An 18,992-nucleotide genomic window follows, 5' to 3' on the forward strand; every position below is an offset into this window, starting at 1 on the left:
ATGTGTTTGTTGGCAATCTGTATATCTTCTTTGGAGAAATGTCTATTTAGGTCTTCTGCCCATTTTTGGATTGGGTTGTTTGTTTTTTTGATATTCAACTGCATGAGCTCCAGCAGACATTTATAAAATCATATGAACGAGTTGAACAAATCTCTGTAAGACCCTGTAGAAAAGGTTTTGATTTGAAGTGACAAGATTCTGGATCTTAAAGGAAATTGGATCTTTGGAAAAATCATATTGCAAAAGGAAACACTGGAATGTTTCCACTGTTGCTTGGGCTTGAGAGTGAGGAGGTATATCATGAAGTGTCCAGTTTTATTGAAACCACATGGAAGAACTGCAGGACAAAACTGAGGAGTATTTTCCCTCCTTTCCAAAACAAGTGTGACTCAGGGAGGGCCCCTTTCTCTAAATCTCTGCTCAGCTTGAGAATTTGTGAGCTGCAGTCTGTGCACTGAAGATGAGATTCACTAACCTGTCCCTAGACAACTTCTGGATTTCTATAAAAAAAAAAAATCCTTTCATTCAAAGGAAAATAATGGACATCATGCTGCAGTTTTCAACTCCTTACATATGTGAACAGGCTTATTTATTTCAGGTGAAAATGAAATCTGTCCTTGTTCTAAGTTCATCCCAGAATTGAGAGCATATTAAAGCACATTATAAGCAACACATGCAGTCTAAGAATCTTATAATGATATGGTCTTAATTATTCCCTTCCATCTTTTGTGCTATTGTCATACATTTTACTTTTACATGTTATAAACCATCAATATATTGTTTTTATTTTTCATATAGTCAATTATTTTAAGAGCTATTAAGTATAAGAAAAAATGTCCTTTATATTTACCTACATTTTAAGCACTTTCTCAAATCTTAATTTCTTTGGGGAGATCCAAATTACTGTCTGATATCCTATTACTTCTGCCTCAAGAACTTCCTTTAGAACTTCCCTGGTGGCGCAGTGGTTAAGAATCTGCCTGCCAGTGCAGGAGACACAGGTTCAATCCCTGGTCCGGGAAGATCCCACATGCTGCGGAACAACTAAGCCCATGCACCACAACTACTGAGCCCGCGTGCCGCAACTACTGAAGCCTGCGTGCCTAGTGCCCGTGCTCCCCAACAAGAGAAGCCATCGCAATGAGAAGCCCACATACCGCAGCAAAGAGTAGCCCCTGCTCGCCGCAACTAGAGAAAGCCCGTGTGCAGCAACGAAGACCCAATGCAGCCAAAAATAAATAAATAAATTAATTTATTTTTTTAAAAAAAGAACTTCCTTTAACATTTTTCTGTAGCATAGATCTGCTATTGCATTTTCCCAGTTTTTGGCTGAAAAAGCAGTTTTCCTTCGTCTTTAAAAGATAGTCTTGTTGGGCATAGAATTCAGTCATCAGTTTTTTTCTTCTCGCACTTTAAAGACATCACTCCACTGTTGTTTGGCTTGTACAGGTTTGTATATAACGCTTTTCCCCCCTTTGTCTACAAGATTTTCTCTGTAACTTTGGCCTTTCAGCAGTTTGAATATAGTGTGCCTAGTTTTTGTTTGTTTGTTTTTTAAATCCTTCTTGGCATTCTCTTGAGCTTTGTGCAACTGTGGTTTGATACATTTCAACATTTTCAGAAAATTCTTGACCACTATCTCTTCAAATATTTCTTCTGTCTCATTTTCTCTCTCCTTCTAGAATTCAAATTACACATATATTAGACAACACGATTTTGTCCAACATCTTTTTTTTTTTTTTTTTTTGGTATGCGGGCCTCCCTCTGTTGTGGCCCCTCCCGTTGCGGGGCACAGGCTCCGGACGCGCAGGCCCAGCGGCCATGGTTCACGGGCCCAGCCGCTCCGCGGCATGTGGGATCCTCCCAGACCAGGGCGCGAACCCGGTTCCCCTGCATCGGCAGGCGGACGCGCAACCACTGCGCCACCAGGGAAGCCCTGTCCAACATCTTTTGAGTGCTGTGTTGTTTCTGTTTTTTTTTTGCTCTCTCTCTTTTTTTATTTTTTCTTTTTGAGCTTCAGTTTGGATAATTTCTATTTAGCTACGTATCATCAACTTCACTCTTTCTTTCCTTGGCTGTGTCAAATCTGAATGTGTCTGTAGAAGACATTCTTACAATTTGTTATCCTGATTTTTTTTTGTTTTGTTTTGTTTTTTTTCGGTACGCGGGCCTCTCGCTGCTGTGGTCTCTCCCATTGCGGAGCACAGGCTCCGGACGCGCAGGCTCAGCGGCCGTGGCTCACGGGCCCAGCCGCTCTGCGGCATGTGGGATCTTCCCGGACCGGGGCACGAACCCGCGTCCCCTGCATCGGCAGGCGGGCTCCCAACCACTGCGCCACCAGGGAAACCCTGTTATCCTGGTTTTTTATTCTACTATTTCATTTGACTCTTTCTTACAGCTTCATTTTTTTTTTTTTTTTTTTTTTTTTTTGGCTGTGCCATGAAGCATGTGGGATCTTAGTTCCCTGACCAGGGATTGAACGTGCACCCCCTGCAGTGGAAGCGTGGAGTCTTAACCACTGGACCGCCAGGGAAGTCACTCTTATAATTTCCTTGTCTGTTCATTCCTGTTCCTCACCTTTTCCACTCAGAGTTAACATGTTACTCATAATGATTTTATTTATTTTTAATTTTTTTCTCATAATGATGTTAGATTTCCTAGCAGATAATTCCAACATTCATGCAACCTCTAAATCTGGTTCTGATTGCTTTGTCTCTTGACAATGGGTTTGGAAAAGCTTTTTTGCTTTTTTCTATCTTGTACTTAACTGATATCTTGCTGCTCATAATGCGTAGAACAGTAGAGATTGAGATACATAGTATTTATTACAGTATTTATTACTGGATATGACACCTCTTCTGCTGGCCTGTAGAGGGTTGAGTCAATATAGTTAGGAATTGAGGTGGGTTTTTCTTTTGTTGTTGCTACATTTACCACTGGTTTTAAATTTCATTGGATTTACCTTGTGGTTAGGGTGATAATTGGTTTACTAGAGACTTTTTCTCAATGTTCTGCTACTACCTTAAGTCTTCTCTATCAGTTTGTTCCTCACAAGTGGTCTCTCCCTGCTCTTGCACCTTCCCCCCCCACCATACACTTCTGTTGCTTGTTACCTGGTACTTCTTATTTGGTGCTTGCTGGGGGCTGGGGAGGGCAGTGAGAGGCTGGAAGAGCTTTCTGTATTCCTGCTTCAGCCTCAGGCTCAACCAGACCCTGTATCTCTGGTCTCAGGAATGGAGTTTTCTCAGTGATCTTGTACCTCACCCAGAGGTAGGAACCTGTAATGGACAGAAACTTCACTTTTACTTGATAAGCACTGAATAATAAACTCATTTTATAGTATAACATTATCTTCCCTCGAACAAAAATCTCCTGTTGGATTCCTTTTGTAGGGATCCATTAAAGATGATGCTTTCTTCTTTGAGGTGAATCTGCTCCACTTCAGATTAATTTTATCTGATTACGAACCTCCCCACTCCAGTTTCAAGAGTAAAAGTAAAATCTTCCTTAGTATTTTTAAGATTGAGTGGAACCAGTAATATGCTCCCAACATAGCTAAAGATTTCTCACTCCCCACTGATAATCCTTTTCATTCTCTACTAGTACAGTCTTTGAGAATTTTTTTTTTTTTTAACATTTAGTTCATTTCAGCCCAGGTGATCTAGATTTGAAACCTATAGGCCTATATAGGCTAGTAGTTCTCAAATTTTATCTTGCATCATAATCCCTTGAGGGCTTGTTGAAAAAGACTGCTAGGCCCTGTCTTCAATTTCTGATTCAGCAAGTCTGGGGTGGAGCCCAAGAATTGGCATTTCTAACAAATTCCCAGGTGATGCTGACACTATTGGTCTTGTGATGTTCTCATGATGATCTACTGATATAGATTAAATATATATACATATATATGAACTGGTTAAGTCCATTTTCCTTAAAGGAGTTTAGCTATAGTAAGTAGTGACCCTGATATATCTAGTCACTTAGGATATGTAGCAAAAATGGATGCATATTTTTAGATGTAACTGAGTCCCTTCAGCATGCTGTGCAGTGTTTATGATGCACTGTAGGGAATGCAGGCAGCTTGGGCCTGAAATGTAAGAAGGCAGTTGTGTTGCCTTTCCTAACTTAAACTTGCAAGAGACTTAGATTTTAGGACATTTGCCGCCCTATACCTGGAGTTTTAGGCTTTTTGTCTCTCTAGCAAGAAGAGAAAAGGCAAAGTAAGGGGATTGGCTACCTCTTTTCTGATCAAATGTAATGGGCTTGTCATCAAGATGTTTGTTTCATATGAAAAAAAAAAATCCTTTTCCATTTCTATTTGATTTCCTGGTAAACTGGATTCGATTTGTCTGCATGAGTCCTTTCTCCCAGCCAGGTATATGTGATACGATTGGACACATGATCTTCTATTTTTAGACTATCACTGGTGTTACTCAAGGTTTGGGCTATATGATCTCCTTTTAACTATTAACACAGGATATCTACATTTTAGGTTCTCACAAGGGATTTTACTTTTGAATTCTCCATTTCCATTTAGAAGATGAACACGTGATATTGCAATGCAGTAGGTCTCAAAATATGGTCCCTGGACTAGCAGTATCAGCACCATCTGCGAACTTGACAGAAATGCTAATTCGCTTGCCCCATCCCAGACCCTAAATACTGAATTAGAAAATAAAAGTGGGGCCTAAACTATATTTGAACAAGCTCTCCAGGTGATTCAAGCTTGAGAAACACTGCTGTAGGGGAATGATTAAGCTAACCAGTCCTGGGACATTCCTAGGACAAGAAAGATAGTGAATACTACACACTTGGATTATAGTACTTTGATCTCTCTTGCAACTATATCATAACATTTGTGGAAGCACATCTTATATTCTAGATTTTTCTTTTTAAAGCAGAAGTAAGAAACGACCATCTGAAGAGAAATACTACCCCACAAAGTAGAAACAAATGAGGACAATGTACATTAGGTATACAGACCAACTGTAAAATCCATGAGAAAATTCCTTCCTGAGAAGTGATCCGAAATGTTTTTTTGCCCAATGAACTGATGGGCTTCTTTTACATAGTAATGATGTTTGTAATAATCCATTTGTCCATTTCTAACTTGGTTGTCAGAGTTTTAGCAAATTTTTTTTTTTAATAAATTTTATTTTTTTTTTTGGCTGCGTTGGGTCTTCGTTTCTGTGCGAGGGCTTTCTCTAGTTGCGGCGAGCGGGGGCCACTCTTCATCGCGATGCGCGGGCCTCTCACTATCGCGGCCCTCTCGTTGCGGAGCACAGGCTCCAGACGCGCAGGCTCAGTAGCTGAGGTTCACGGGCCCAGTTGCTCCGCAGCATGTGGGATCCTCCCAGACCAGGGCTCGAACCCGTGTCCCCTGTATTGGCAGGTGGATTCTTAACCACTGCGTCACCAGGAAAGCCCTCAGCAAATGTTTTACTTTTTTTTTTTTTTTCCCCCGGTACGCGGGCCTCTCACTGCTGCGGCCTCTCCCGCTGCGGAGCACAGGCTCCGGACGCGCAGGCTCAGCGGCCATGGCCCACGGGCCCAGCCGCTCCGCCGCACGCGGGATCCTCCCGGACCGGGGCACGAACCCGCGCCTCCTGCATCGGCAGGCGGACCCCCAACCACTGCGCCACCAGGGAAGCCCAAATGTTTTACATTTAATTGAGTAAGTGTCCCCTTAGGAAACTAAGCCTAGATTTTCTAATATAATTATTCTCCCCAATTTATAATCCAATTCTTATCTCTTGTAAAAAATAATTTTACAGCTATAGAGTATGTGCTTTATTATAAAGAGCTACAAAATATTCTTGAGAAAAGTGTATGGACAAAGATAGTAAAGCTCTTCAAGGAGCAAGTCTAGTGCACAGCGTGGTCAATACACGTCTAAACAAGTCCCTAATCCAGCTCTCGGCTACCTCTCCGACTCTGACGTTCTCTCCTACTACTCTACTCTACTTCTTGTTCACTTAGCTATATAACTACATTAGCCTTACCGTTTGTCAAAACACTCAAGAACATCTGCACCTCAAGGCCTTTGCTTGCATGGCTCCCTCAGCCTGGACATGCTCTTCTCCCAAACACCTGCACAGTTTTTGCCCTCCCCTCCTTCCAGTTTTGGCTCAAATGTTACCTTCTCGGTGAGGCCTTCTTTGACAAGCTTTCCCTCATTCCTGAAATCTCTTTTCTTGCTCTATTTTTTCCATAGTATCTGTTATCTTCTAATATTGTGTAGCTGCTTATTTTCAATCTTCCCATTCCTTGAATGTAACCTCCACAAGGCAGGGATTTATCTTTACCTGTTTGCTTCCGGGTGTATTCCTACTCCGTAGGGCAGTCTGGCTTGTTAGCGCTAACAAGAACTTGAATGACTGAGACAAAGTCTGCAGGAATCAGAATGCTTATATTTAATACGTTACAAAGCTTTCTTAAAAACCTAGATGCCAATCAAGATTTTTTCCTCCACAAAATGTATCACAATTATTGATTCACTCTTCCCTTTTAAAAACATCAAGTAAACACCTACTATGTGCCAGACACTATACTAACTGCTGAGAACAAAGATGAAAAAGACTTTGTCCTTTGACGGAGCTCATAGTACAGTAAAATAGAAGAAAGAGATTAAAGAGAATTTAAAACCAGAAAACCAAGGTATGTATAGGGTGTCTGGAACGTAGAAAATACTACAATTTAGCTCCCCTCCTCTCTGGTTTTTCTATTACTGGTCACAGTAAAGGAAGTAGTGGACATCAGAGGTGCAGTCTAGCATGGAGTAAGAATGAGATGGGCAGGACTCTAAATTTCAGACCAAAAGAGTAGATGAGATTATACAACTCTTATGCAGAAGATCATTATGCAACAAGGTTAGTTGCATAACCTTGATCTGTAGGCTGATAAATGACCCAGATGACCTCAGGATATTTTCTGAGAAGTATTATGTAAACTTTAAAAACATCCAAAAGTAGGGATAATCCTGACATTCCAAAGACTATGAATTTTAATGAAAACAAGAAATATGGAGTAGCGACTAACATTATTTACTAAAACACTTACTAGCCCATACTTACCAGCTGCCTCTTCTGTGGCAAATGCATTTTGTGTGGCACACCTATACACTTCTTGACACATCCCCCCACTTTTGGTAACAGGAACTGGGGTCCACAGATGGATTAGATGCACACGAGTAGAGTCAGTGTTCCTGGAATCTGTTAGGATAGATGTGGCATGGTTACAGAGGTGTACTTTTTCCTTCTTTCCAATGGTTGAAGGAGGTCCTCTGAAATCCACCTAATTTCTTTCTCCCTTACTGACCCCAGAGTAAAAAAAAATAGGTGTTTATGGTTAATTGGCTACATTATTCTAAAATTTTGCTTTAATATATTCTAAGAACAATCCTATTAAAATTTTTTACACATTAAAAGATTCTTTGGAAATACGTTATAAACATTCATCAAATGATCCCAGAAAAAGTAACTTATATTCTAAAGTAAATTAGTAGTTTTAAAAGTTACAAATTATCAATGTAATTTCTTCAAAGTAATAATAATTACACTTGTTGGGCATCAATCCACTAAGCTCAAGAACTGTTCAAGGCACTTTACACAGATATGTCATTTACTTGAAAAAACTGAGTCTGAATGCATAAATGATTTGACCAGCGTCACACAATTATAAAGTGGTGTAGGTGAGATTTACATCTACATCTGACTGAATCCAAAGTTCCTTCCACCCTGTCAAGTGTTTAAAAAATCAGTACCCCATAGGTTTTGCAAAGATATGCTATGGATCCCACAAAATTTTGATTCAAATTGTTTGCTAAAATGCTTTCCTCAAATTTATGAATACACTCACATACATGTCAAATTGTAAAACATTGGAGAGCACATACACACTAAGTTATATTGTCAAGTTATCTCATTTTTGTGTGGAGCTTCTTAGGTCCTGTACTTGGTCTTGATTTTCTTTAGGTCAGAACATACTCACTCACACTAGAGTATACTGCTAGAGCACGTTTAGCACGGTTATTGTGAAAGCAACTGAAGTTAAGATGCATCTGCTCAGTAATGCTCTGATCCTAAGAATTATATAGTAACAAGTGAGAGAGTCATGCTTTTGTCACACAAATCTTATACAGACCTATTTTATGTTTTGAGTACAGGCATCCTTCAGTATCTGTGGGGGATTGGTTCCAGGACTGCCACGGATACCAAAATCTGTGGCTACTTAAGTCCTTAAATAAACTGGCATAGTACCGTTGGCCCTCTGTATCTGTGGATGCAGAGGGCCAACTGTGCTTTCTTTTGGGTTGGGGTCATATCTGTGAGTTAATGTGAATACAAATTTTATCTGTTTTATATATTGGTATTCCACACATTTTCAGTGGGGGAGAAAAATTTGCTGCTAAAACCACAGCACTATCAATGTTGCCTATCTTACTTGGGAATAAGAAAGATTCTTGGGAATTAAGCTCCCATCACCAATTAAAACAATCTATTTTTGAAGGATGCAAAGGTTCTTTTGCATGTAGGTATATGAAAATCTTTTATAAATTTATGGTCTACTGGGCATAGTTAGAATTTGCACCAGGAAATCAACTAGATGCTTGAGCATTAAAAGCATTAATCTTTAAAAAAATCCCATTATAGGGCAAATGGTTTAGTAATAGTTAGTCCTAAGGAGAGAAAAAATTAGTGGGTGTGAGGGCAGGAATGTAGGATTAGGGAACGAATGTGGAAGAAAAAAAACCAAGAAATGCCATCCTCAAAGTGTTAAACGATCAAACTAAGTGATATAGGGGGGAAAGTCCTAGATTAGGATCTGGGGAAAAAACAATGGCAACCACCGCTAAGTTTGAGTAAGAGCTCTGCTTTGTACTAGGCTTGGGATGCTGACCCAGTTAATAATCTGTACATCTCAGCTTTCTCACCTGTAACTTCTCACCTTTATTCACCCAGCCTGTTGTAAGAATCAAATGAGATATCCTATTGAAACAGACTTGTATCAGAACAGACCTGTAAGAATAACTGAGCGTGGGGAAGGGTAGAGAAGGTAAATCCTTCTCTTTCCCACTCCCACTGTCACAGACCCTGTAAGACAAAGTACAGGCCCTACAAGCTGAATAATATTCAGGACAAAATCTACTAATATTGCTCATTTCTTTACACATTTCCTTTTTTTTCTCTTCAACCTTTTAAAATTAAAATATAGTTAATTTTTGTGACCTATATGTTTATTGGAATTTAAGCAGTGACAAGCTGTGACAGCCGGGCTCAAAAATGCTTACTTCTAATAAACTTTAGAAAACTTGTAGTAAAATTTCAAATTATAGTAATAAGATAGAATTATTTATGTCACATTATAGAATTTTAAATTTCTGACTCCTGTGTTTTTAAATTTATTACGTTGTAATCTGCTCATTTTGGGGGCTTGGAACAGCAATATGACACTATGTCACTTACCTAAGAAAGCACTCTGTTGTTTCATAGCACATAACCCCAGAGAAGCTTTCTAAAAGGCAAGTCAAGAAATGTATTTAGGGACTTCCCTAGTGGTCCAGTGGTAAAGAATCCATCTTCCAATGCAGGGGACGTGGGTTCGATCCCTGGTCGGGGAACTTAGATCCCACATGCCGCGGGGCAACTAAGCCCGCGTACCGCAACTATTGAGCCCGCATGCTGCAAACTACAGAGCTCACATGCCCTGGAGCCTGTGCCCCGCAACTAGAGAGAGAAAACTCACACACCACAACTAGAGAGAAACCTATGTGCCACAATGAAGAGCCCAAGCCACAACAAAAAGATCTCGCATGCCTCAACGAAGACCCCCACGTGCCGCAACTAAGAACTGATGTAGCCAAAAAAAAAAAAAAAAAAAAAAAAAAAGAAATGAATTTAGCTATTTAGAGATATATAATAGGAAAATAAGTACTTCATTCTACACCCAATCCTTTTTGGACAATGGCTCTCATATGTACGTTACCCCTGTGGAACATGCACATTCAGACACACAGAGACCACACACAGACAGCATAAAACATGGAACATCACAGAAAAGACTGCTTATCAGTCAGCTTTCATCTTTTCAACAAAAGGTTTTCTCTAGCAAGATATGGCTAATGGATTGTTAATAACCATTAACAGAGTTTTTCTGTTTTCTTTCTGTTTTTTTTTTTTTTCTTTTCTCTCTGTTTTCTGCTTATAATGACAAAGTGAAGGACAACCTACAAGGCTGTTATTTCCTATGGGAAATACACGGTCCTAGTTTGGAGACAATTTGACCTCTGGATATTTTCTTCTTACAACAACACTCAGTGAGTGCTGACACTGGAGTCATGACTCTTTCAGTTAGCCAGGAAAGACTAAGTGGTAATAAACCTTTAAGCAAAAGAATAAAGTAGCCTAATGGATTAGTGAATATCTACTTTACTTATGAATACTCTCCTAGATAATTCAATCTTTGCATTTGGTTTGAAGTATTTGCATGTGAAATTTTTTGTATGGAGGACAAACAACAGTAATATCTATCATTCTGTGAGCATGCAAGGGAAAGTACTGGAAGTAGAAACAAGAGACACCGGCTTACTACAAGTCTTTTACCAAAGTTCCCAAACCAGAAATGCCTCATCTACTTACAGATGTGTAGTAGATGGGGGTTGAAACTTGGACAAATCTAGGTTGGAGAATGATCTACTATTTTACATTTCAATGGAATATTATCTTTATACGTATTCCCAAGCCTATGTTTGCAACTACAAAAAAGCATAGGTTTAATTTAGAAGCCACAAAATATTTAGGTAAATGAAATCTTTTGCTACAAAGCCACTATCTTGAGACTCACTTTTATCATTATTTTTTACCCACTTATTATCATAAAAAAACTAGTTCTCAGATTCTGCACACAGATAGCTTTATGTAAAATATATAAACATTTGTCCAAATTGATACAGATTGCATAAATATGGCAATTAAGATTGCATTTACAGATGTGCATGTACAATGTTGTGCAAATTATCACAATATTACAATTTCAAAAATTATTCCAATTGGAATCCAAGTAAAGCAATTAGTGAAAAAATACCCATGCAGAATTTAAATATCTCAGAACAAAGTTTTAAACGTCTTCAGTAAAAGTTCACACATTTAAAATAGTTTTATTCATTTTATTTGTATATGTCAAAATACATTTTTATTTCCAAAATAGTGGGTTTTGCAACTAGTTTCATGCAGAAACAAGGTCTGCTCAATACTACCAATAAAATCAATATAGCACAGTAGCTGTTCAGTTTTAGATACAAAGAATAAATAACCTAAATACAAAACACTAAAATATTAGAAACATGTATTTAATCATTCTTCACAGGCATCCAAACTTCACAAATATAATCCTTAGCATGCCTAACTGTTGTGCAACCAGAACATGTTGCAGTCACTCAAACTGACCAATTATCTGTATATTTTACGTCCACATAAGACCATGGAAATTCTTTATATTCAGACCAACCATTCATACAGTTCAAATATAACCAAAAATAAAATTCCCACAACTATCCTTGTACCTTTAAAAATCAAGAATCCTGAGCTTGGTAGTAAGAGCATAACCTTATATCTTCATAAAACCAATCAAGAAAGAGAGGACTTAAAATCCTGCTTACCAAAACACCCTTTCCCAACCCCAAAGTAATCTAAAATAGGCAGTAGAACACAATGACCTTTTAAAATGAAGGGGGTACAAATTCACATTTAATATAGTATACAATACAATCAATAATACAATTAGCTACTATAAGCTTTACAATGTACAATTTATTCAAATGGCTGAACTGTTCAGTGGTTAAGGAGACAGTTATGTGCCAGAGAGATAGAGTATTTTTTGCATGGTTTAATGAAAATATAAAAGCTATTTGTCCAAATAAAAGCCATCTTCATATGTACTTGGTTTTGCTTTTTTTTAAAAAAGGCCACTGAAATGTATAAAATGGTCTGAACATGATGGTGGTATCAAAGTCAATGCCTCTTCACATGGCAATAACAGTGCATTTAACAAGAACTCACGTTAAGTCTGCAAATGATTTCATAGCATTACTTTGGCTAGCACAACAGTTATAGACAGCACTCAGATAAATACAGGTATGTGAAATGTGAAGCAATTACCTTATGGAACTTTAATTATGGTTGAATACTATCAAATGAAAACTGCAAATAAAAGTAAAAGCATTTTACAGTAGAAAACTTTTGTAAAGATAGGGCTCCACATAAACGTGTTATTTTAAAAGTCTTTATATCACATTGTTAGCAAATTTTGTTTTTAACACTATTATGGAGTAGCCTACTTTGCATTAACAGACATTTGAAATAAGAAAACAGTCAAGCATGCCATGTGGTGGTCTAAAAATCAAAACAATACACTTATTTATATATACAGCATCACTCAGTACCTGCTAAAATGAATGTGAAGATTAAAGAATCTAACATCTTATACTACAATAATAAAAAAACAAACAAAAACAAAAAAGTGACCAATGAAGGCAGAAAACAGGACTTAAAAGAATCTAATCTCAACTGACTTTAAAGCATTCATATAAGGAATAAATGCATATTGCACAAACAGTGAAAGCAAATGTTCCACCAAGCAATTCAGTTCCAGGTGGGGGACAACACAGCATTAGCCTAATATATGACAATGATCTCAGAAGAGCAAGTGTTCTTTTCTGTAAATGAGAAAGCTGTGAGACAGGAGAAGAGTCTGCCACATGAAGAGTTAGAAGGAAAAAAATACAAACCCAAACTCAGATGTAAAGCAAAAAAAAAAAAAAAAAAAAAAAAAAAATTAAATATCGAAAAACTGGAAACTGTGGCACATCAAAAAATGCTGAATAACTGTCTTCTGTGAGAGCTGAGTTTTTGTTGACACAAAAGTATTTATGTACAACTAAGGCTTACTGGTTAAATATCTGAGGCATATCTGGCCTTGAACACTTTCCTTATATGCTGGAGCTGTAAACAAGTTTTCTCAGTCATAAAAAAAAAAATCTTCTCAGCAGCTGCATTAACATGAAACAATGGTCTTGATACAAGGGAAAAAAAAAAAAAAAAAAAAAAAACCACCAGAAAATTAAACAAAACAAAACTCCTAGATAAGAGGGCATTTGGCAGGATATCCAAAAATGACAGTCTCCAAGGATTCTTCCCAGGCTTCCAGTGACTGTCAATTATGGTCCACTGGGTTACTAATATGTGCAATTCCATTACTTGCTGCTTTTTCTTTTTTTATTTGGAAAGTTTGCTTATAACTCTGATCAAGGCCCCATTTTCATCCTTTAGCCTCTGGTTGTCTGCTTTTAGGTCTGGTAACATCTATGAGAGGAAAAACAGAAGAGAAAGTTTTAATTCAATAAAAAGATAAAATATGATTCTTAATAAATGTTATATTTTTACCACAAGACACATGAACAAGCTTTGTCAGTTATATATATTTCTAGTGACTAAAACATGTATCAGGAAGAAACCCCCCCATCTGTGAAGCTAATTAGTTTAATAAATGATGAAATGAAAGGTTTATTCTCCCAAAGTTATCAACTGAAATGTACTAAATCACTTGACATTATGAGTCACGAGCACACCATATTAGAGCAGCCAAGGAAAGGAAGCCTATTTTTGTTAGGATAGGCTCTTAAAGGGAATTCCTTTAAGAGTTCCTGTCAGCCTAAATTAAGGCCTTTTGCTTTATTTATGTCAGACCTCAAACCATACTGTTATTCCACAAGAAAACCAGCCTATTTAGGGAAGTTTTGAGGGAATTAGACTTGTTCTAAATTATTAAAATTCCTTAAATGATTTACCTTGTACTAAGTTTAAGTGCCTAGTACAATGTCTGATCCAAGATAAGTGCTCAATTAAATGGTAACAAAGCAATTATTACTATCATTAGAATAATATAAAATAATTTATAAGCCAAAGTAGTAAGTCTGAATTTATAAAAATATCCAAGCATAGAAAAAGATAACTAGTATTTGGAGTAAATAGAAAAACACACCCTTACATCCTGAAAACAAAACTATTTTTTGTTTTACAGACAAACTGAAGGAGGGGGTGGAATTATTATAAGTTAATTGGATTTTCTACTAAGAATGATTTAAATCACATGTGCTCTGCCAGATTTGCTTGGAAATGGAATGGCTTATACTTTAGACATTAAAATATACTTTCCAAGATATTTAGGTCTCTTTCCTCAGCTTTCAAAATGTACTAGGTTATCAAATTAGATAAAAGTAAAACTACTTGCAAAATTACCTTAAGCAAAATCTTTATGAAGAGTTTAATATTATGTGGAACCAATCAATTCTTACCTGTGCTCAGAATGCATGGATATAAAATACAGTAATCTGAAGTTTATTAGGATAAACTAATAAGTGTATTAGGATACCTCTGTTAATAGAGAACTAAGTGAATATTAACGAAGATGGTTCTGACTAAAAATGACATTATTTTGAAAAGCAGATAATTCAAGTTTAATCTTTGGCTTCAACATATATTAATTATATGTAAAATACATGTTCCATTTTCTTTCTAGTAAAGAATTTTAAACAGCCATATTTTTAAGTGCTAAAATATTCGTAGAGCCAAAATGTGCACTAGCTTTGCAAAAGTGCAGACAAGTCTTTTATCTAAACGCCTCGATCATTCCCTCAGTTTACTGCAGTTTATCAGTCACAATACACAATTAGTGACACTTTCTAACATTCTGAGAAGCCATGCATAATTAAACAGTTATATAAGCTCCAGACACAATGGCATTAATTTGTAAAAGTGAGCTCAAGACACGCTTACTAATACAAAAACACCTGCCTGGCTCTACTAAGAAGAAATGATGAAACTATAAATTATAGATTCACAGACTGCAGTTGCCTACAGAACCCTGAGCGTTTGGCTACCACTCTTGTCAAGGCCCTATTCTCAGTCAGCAGTCGCTCATTTAATTCTCTCAGAGTTTGAATTTGCTTTATTTGGTGCAGATTCTGCAGGAATCAGAACATAAAGAAATAGAAAATAAAAAATAAGAAAGTGGAAAAGAGTACAATGAAAACATAAAGAATCACAGATAACAAATGTAAGAAGAAAAAAATTAAGAGTCTTAAAAGAATATTCCATGAAATCTGCAAAAGTAAACAGTGTAGTTCTAAAATTCCTTATCAAACAAAATACACAGGCAAACAAAATCCAAAAACATTTTCTCCAAAGCCATTCAATAATGTTTTAATAAGAAACTAAATAATTCAATAGAAAAACATTTAAATCTTGAAATTCTAATTCTATGGGCATAATTTCCTATGCATTAGTCCATTAATTCATAATGTGATAGATATTTTATGCAAGACAATGTAATAAGAGGTAATCAATTAACTATGTCATTCCTTTTTTTCATGAGAAGAATGTACCTTCCAATATTCAAAATGAACTTATTTTCACAGGTGATACAGAGTTTGATAAACTGTACCTCTGACTGTCCACTACTCTAATGTCCTTTATTTTCAAGAGAACATTTTTATAGTGATCACTCCTCACCAGTTATTCTCCAAGGAACAGAGTATTTGAACTGCAACAAATAAATGATAAATCCCAAATCTTATAGTCATTATTGTCCAATTTATTCTATACCTGAACATCAAAAGTGCCATAAAAACTGATTAACAAAAAGATTTGAGTTTTAAATACTTTTCTAGCTCACCTAAAACCTGGATTTAGGAAGAAAGAGAAGCACAAGATATAGATAACTCACAAACTGTATAAGCGGCTTTAAGAACAATTAATGTAAACACAGTATCTGTAATGGTACTGTAAATTTTGAGTTTATGCTGCAGCGTGATTTACTTACTTTGAGCTCTTCTTCCATTTCAGATATTCTTCTTTCTAGAGCTCTTCGTTCCTAGATGAATTTAAGGTACTAATGTTAATGATATAATGATTATATTCTTAAATTTTCTTCTAAATTGTGAAATAGTGACACTTTAGAATGAAAATTAAATCAGGAGCAGTGTAGAAAAAGATGCGATGCCAGTGATGTGTAAAGAGCTTTCCAAAATTTGAGAGAAATAAATATGAAGATCATTATTTTGTTACTTCCGATAAGCTCTTTCTTTAAAGCTTTGACTTTCTGGTAAGATGCTACATAACACGTTCAAACTGTTTTTAGTTCACATAAAACTTAGGGATAGAGTAAACCAATACTCAAGACTGAGGACTGAATAGAAAAGAAAAAAAAAAAAGAAACTCACACAAAGATGCAATTACTCTATAGTGATAAAAAGCAGAAAAGCAAGAAGCAAACGTGCCTAAAATATCTGTACTTTAAAATTTCAAAAGGATCTAAGAGATGTTCATCTCCTCCACCCACAATGTTAACTAGTCATTATTTGTCCAATTGACTTTATAGCTTTGTATTTACTTTGATACTCTGCGTAGCATTAATGCAGTGAATCTAATGAAGAGCAACTGTAGCATTTATTTTAAACTACCTTGTTTCAAAGAGTGATAGGCAAAGGCAACATACAGTATATTACTGCAGTGTACAGTTTTATTCTCCCTTAAATAATAAGCATTCTAGGGTGTTATGCAAAAAGCAAGCAGCAGTAATTAATGTGCTTAAAACTTTGGTTAGGTCATACCGCCCAGAAGATACTGACTCTTGCCGGTCACCTTTCAGATACAAACCATTTAAATTTAGTTTAATCACACTGAAACTATTTCTAAGACATTCTTTCCCAGATTAATAATTAATGTTGATATTTAGTAAAGCAGTACATTTACTGTAAATGTTAACGTTTTTAGAGTATGTGATTTTAAAAAATAGATGAAATCCTACTCATAGTCTTATAAGTACTGTGTTATTCTACCATTAGCATGTTTAAACATTATTACACAGACAAAAATGTTACTTTTGATAAACAGATCTTTCTCCTATTTAACAATACATCCATGACACATTCATAAAAACCACTGCACTTCTCAAAATACTAGGACATATAATATCATATTTGATCCTCATAACTTTGTGAAATATCAGCAACAGCATTATTTCCTCCAACTGACAGGTAACAACCCCATCATTCTCAATTTTATTATGTGCCTTCAAGATTTTAACTATGTAGTGGTAAAGCAAGACAAGAACACTATACTGAACTGCCTCACTGCCAAATTGACAACTGTAAAGTTGCAGGAAATTTCTTATATTTAACAAATAAACTTATTACCATTTAAAAATATGGTTAAGAGAAAAAAAATGCATATAAAGTGCTTAACTCAGTGCCTTCCTGGTATGTAAAAGAGTGCTGAATAAAAGTTAGCAGTTATTATTAACACTATGATTACCAATGTCTGTTAAACTGAAAGTAGATTAGCTACTTCATAATTTATCTGCATTTGACAGGCAGAAAGAGGAGGTCAGGTGAGAATGTCAGAATATGAACATGCATATATTGTAGGTGTATAAGCCTAGATGAAAAAAAAAGATAGACATTAAACCGTCACTTATCTCTACATGATAGGGAGATTTTATTTTCATCTTTTGTTAAAATTTTGGTAATAAATACATTACTTTCACAAAAATAAAATATTCTTAAAATGTGACTATCTCCAAAATAAATAATATTTTGATTAAGTATATGGTTATCTATGTCTTTCATCTCAACTATTAGTATGGATAAAAGAGAACTGAAAACATTTCTTTACTGTTTCGCATATCTTGGATATAAAATTCAGTAAGTTATATTGTGGTATAATAATCAACATTAAATTTAATAAAATAAGTGATTCCAAATTTTTAGCAATTATAAGTTAGATCAATAGTTTTTAATTTTTTTTATTTTTTTAATTTATTTTATTTTATTTATTTATTTTTTTTGTGGTACGTGGGCCTCTGACTGTTGTGGCCTCTCCCGTTGCAGAGCACAGGCTCTGGACGTGCAGGCTCAGCAGCCATGGCTCACGGGCCCAGATCAATAGTTTTTTAAATGGCCCAGAACAATGATTTTTAAAACCTCATGAAATCATAATAAAACTAGGAGTTATTATATGTTACAATTTAGTAAATGACATAGACATTAACTATTATGTTTATATATTCGGTATTTTTTATCATTTCTCTCCTTTTTTGGGGTCAACAAGGTAAATTTTTAAAATGGAATGGAAGAAAATATTCTCATATCAAGTGCTCTTGACTATTTATTCTTTGATCTAGAGATCAGAGCTCCACAGTATGTAATTTCTCCTCTGGCTGAAACCTTGAAAATCTAGCCACTGCTCAGCTGTACTACAGGTACTCTTTGAGTTAATTTTTCCATTAACTTTTTTTTTTTTTTTGGTATGCGGGCCTCTCACCGCCGCGGCCTCCCCCGTTGCGGAGCACAGGCTCCGGACGCGCGGGCCCAGCGGCTGTTTATATATTCGGTATTTTTTATCATTTCTCTCCTTTTTTGGGGTCAACAAGGTAAATTTTTAAAATGGAATGGAAGAAAATATTCTCATATCAAGTGCTCTTGACTATTTATTCTTTGATCTAGAGATCAGAGCTCCACAGTATGTAATTTCTCCTCTGGCTGAAACCTTGAAAATCTAGCCACTGCTCAGCTGTACTACAGGTACTCTTTGAGTTAATTTTTCCATTAACTTTTGATCATTTATAGATCTTCAACTGCTCAGACTAAACTTGTGGAGTTTTTCTTATGCCCACTGACAAATCCCTGGGCAATAATAATAATAAAAGGAGAAAAATACAAGTGAATATATCATGGCCAGATAAAAAATTGTAGAAAGACATAAAATGGTAAAAGGATTTTCTTGTAATCTTTTTTTGTTTTAGAAGAGCCTACTTAAGTTAAATATTTAAACTCAAAATTAAATAATATATTGTTAAATTAACTTTAAAAAGAATTTGAAAATTTGGTCCCCAGATCTTTAAAAACTTTAAGAATGGAAGTATTTTAATTTTGTAAAGAA

At 36.0% G+C, this 18,992-nt stretch overlaps 1 protein-coding gene across 9 annotated transcripts in view; it reads right to left on the reverse strand.

Moving 5' to 3' along the window:
- Window positions 1-11,136: 11,136 nt before the first annotated feature.
- The window catches only part of PPP1R12A (protein phosphatase 1 regulatory subunit 12A), a 156,024-nt gene continuing 148,168 nt past the window's right edge, over window positions 11,137-18,992 (reverse strand). For 6 of the 9 annotated variants that reach the window (XM_028490412.2, XM_028490413.2, XM_028490411.2 and 3 more), the window contains 3 exons: window positions 15,874-15,924; window positions 14,847-15,016; window positions 13,269-13,355 (listed from right to left, as the gene is read on the reverse strand). In XM_028490412.2, coding sequence (XP_028346213.1) covers window positions 14,882-15,016; window positions 15,874-15,924 — 186 coding nt within the window. In that variant the 3' untranslated portion in view covers window positions 13,269-13,355; window positions 14,847-14,881. Of the gene's footprint in view, window positions 13,356-14,846; window positions 15,017-15,873; window positions 15,925-18,992 lie in introns of all 9 variants that reach the window. The other 3 variants (XM_028490409.2, XM_007101006.4, XM_007101004.4) reach the window with 1 other exon arrangement.

The sequence above is a fragment of the Physeter macrocephalus genome, chromosome 6, assembly GCF_002837175.3.
Source record: "Physeter macrocephalus isolate SW-GA chromosome 6, ASM283717v5, whole genome shotgun sequence".
Classification (NCBI taxonomy): domain Eukaryota; kingdom Metazoa; phylum Chordata; class Mammalia; order Artiodactyla; family Physeteridae; genus Physeter; species Physeter macrocephalus.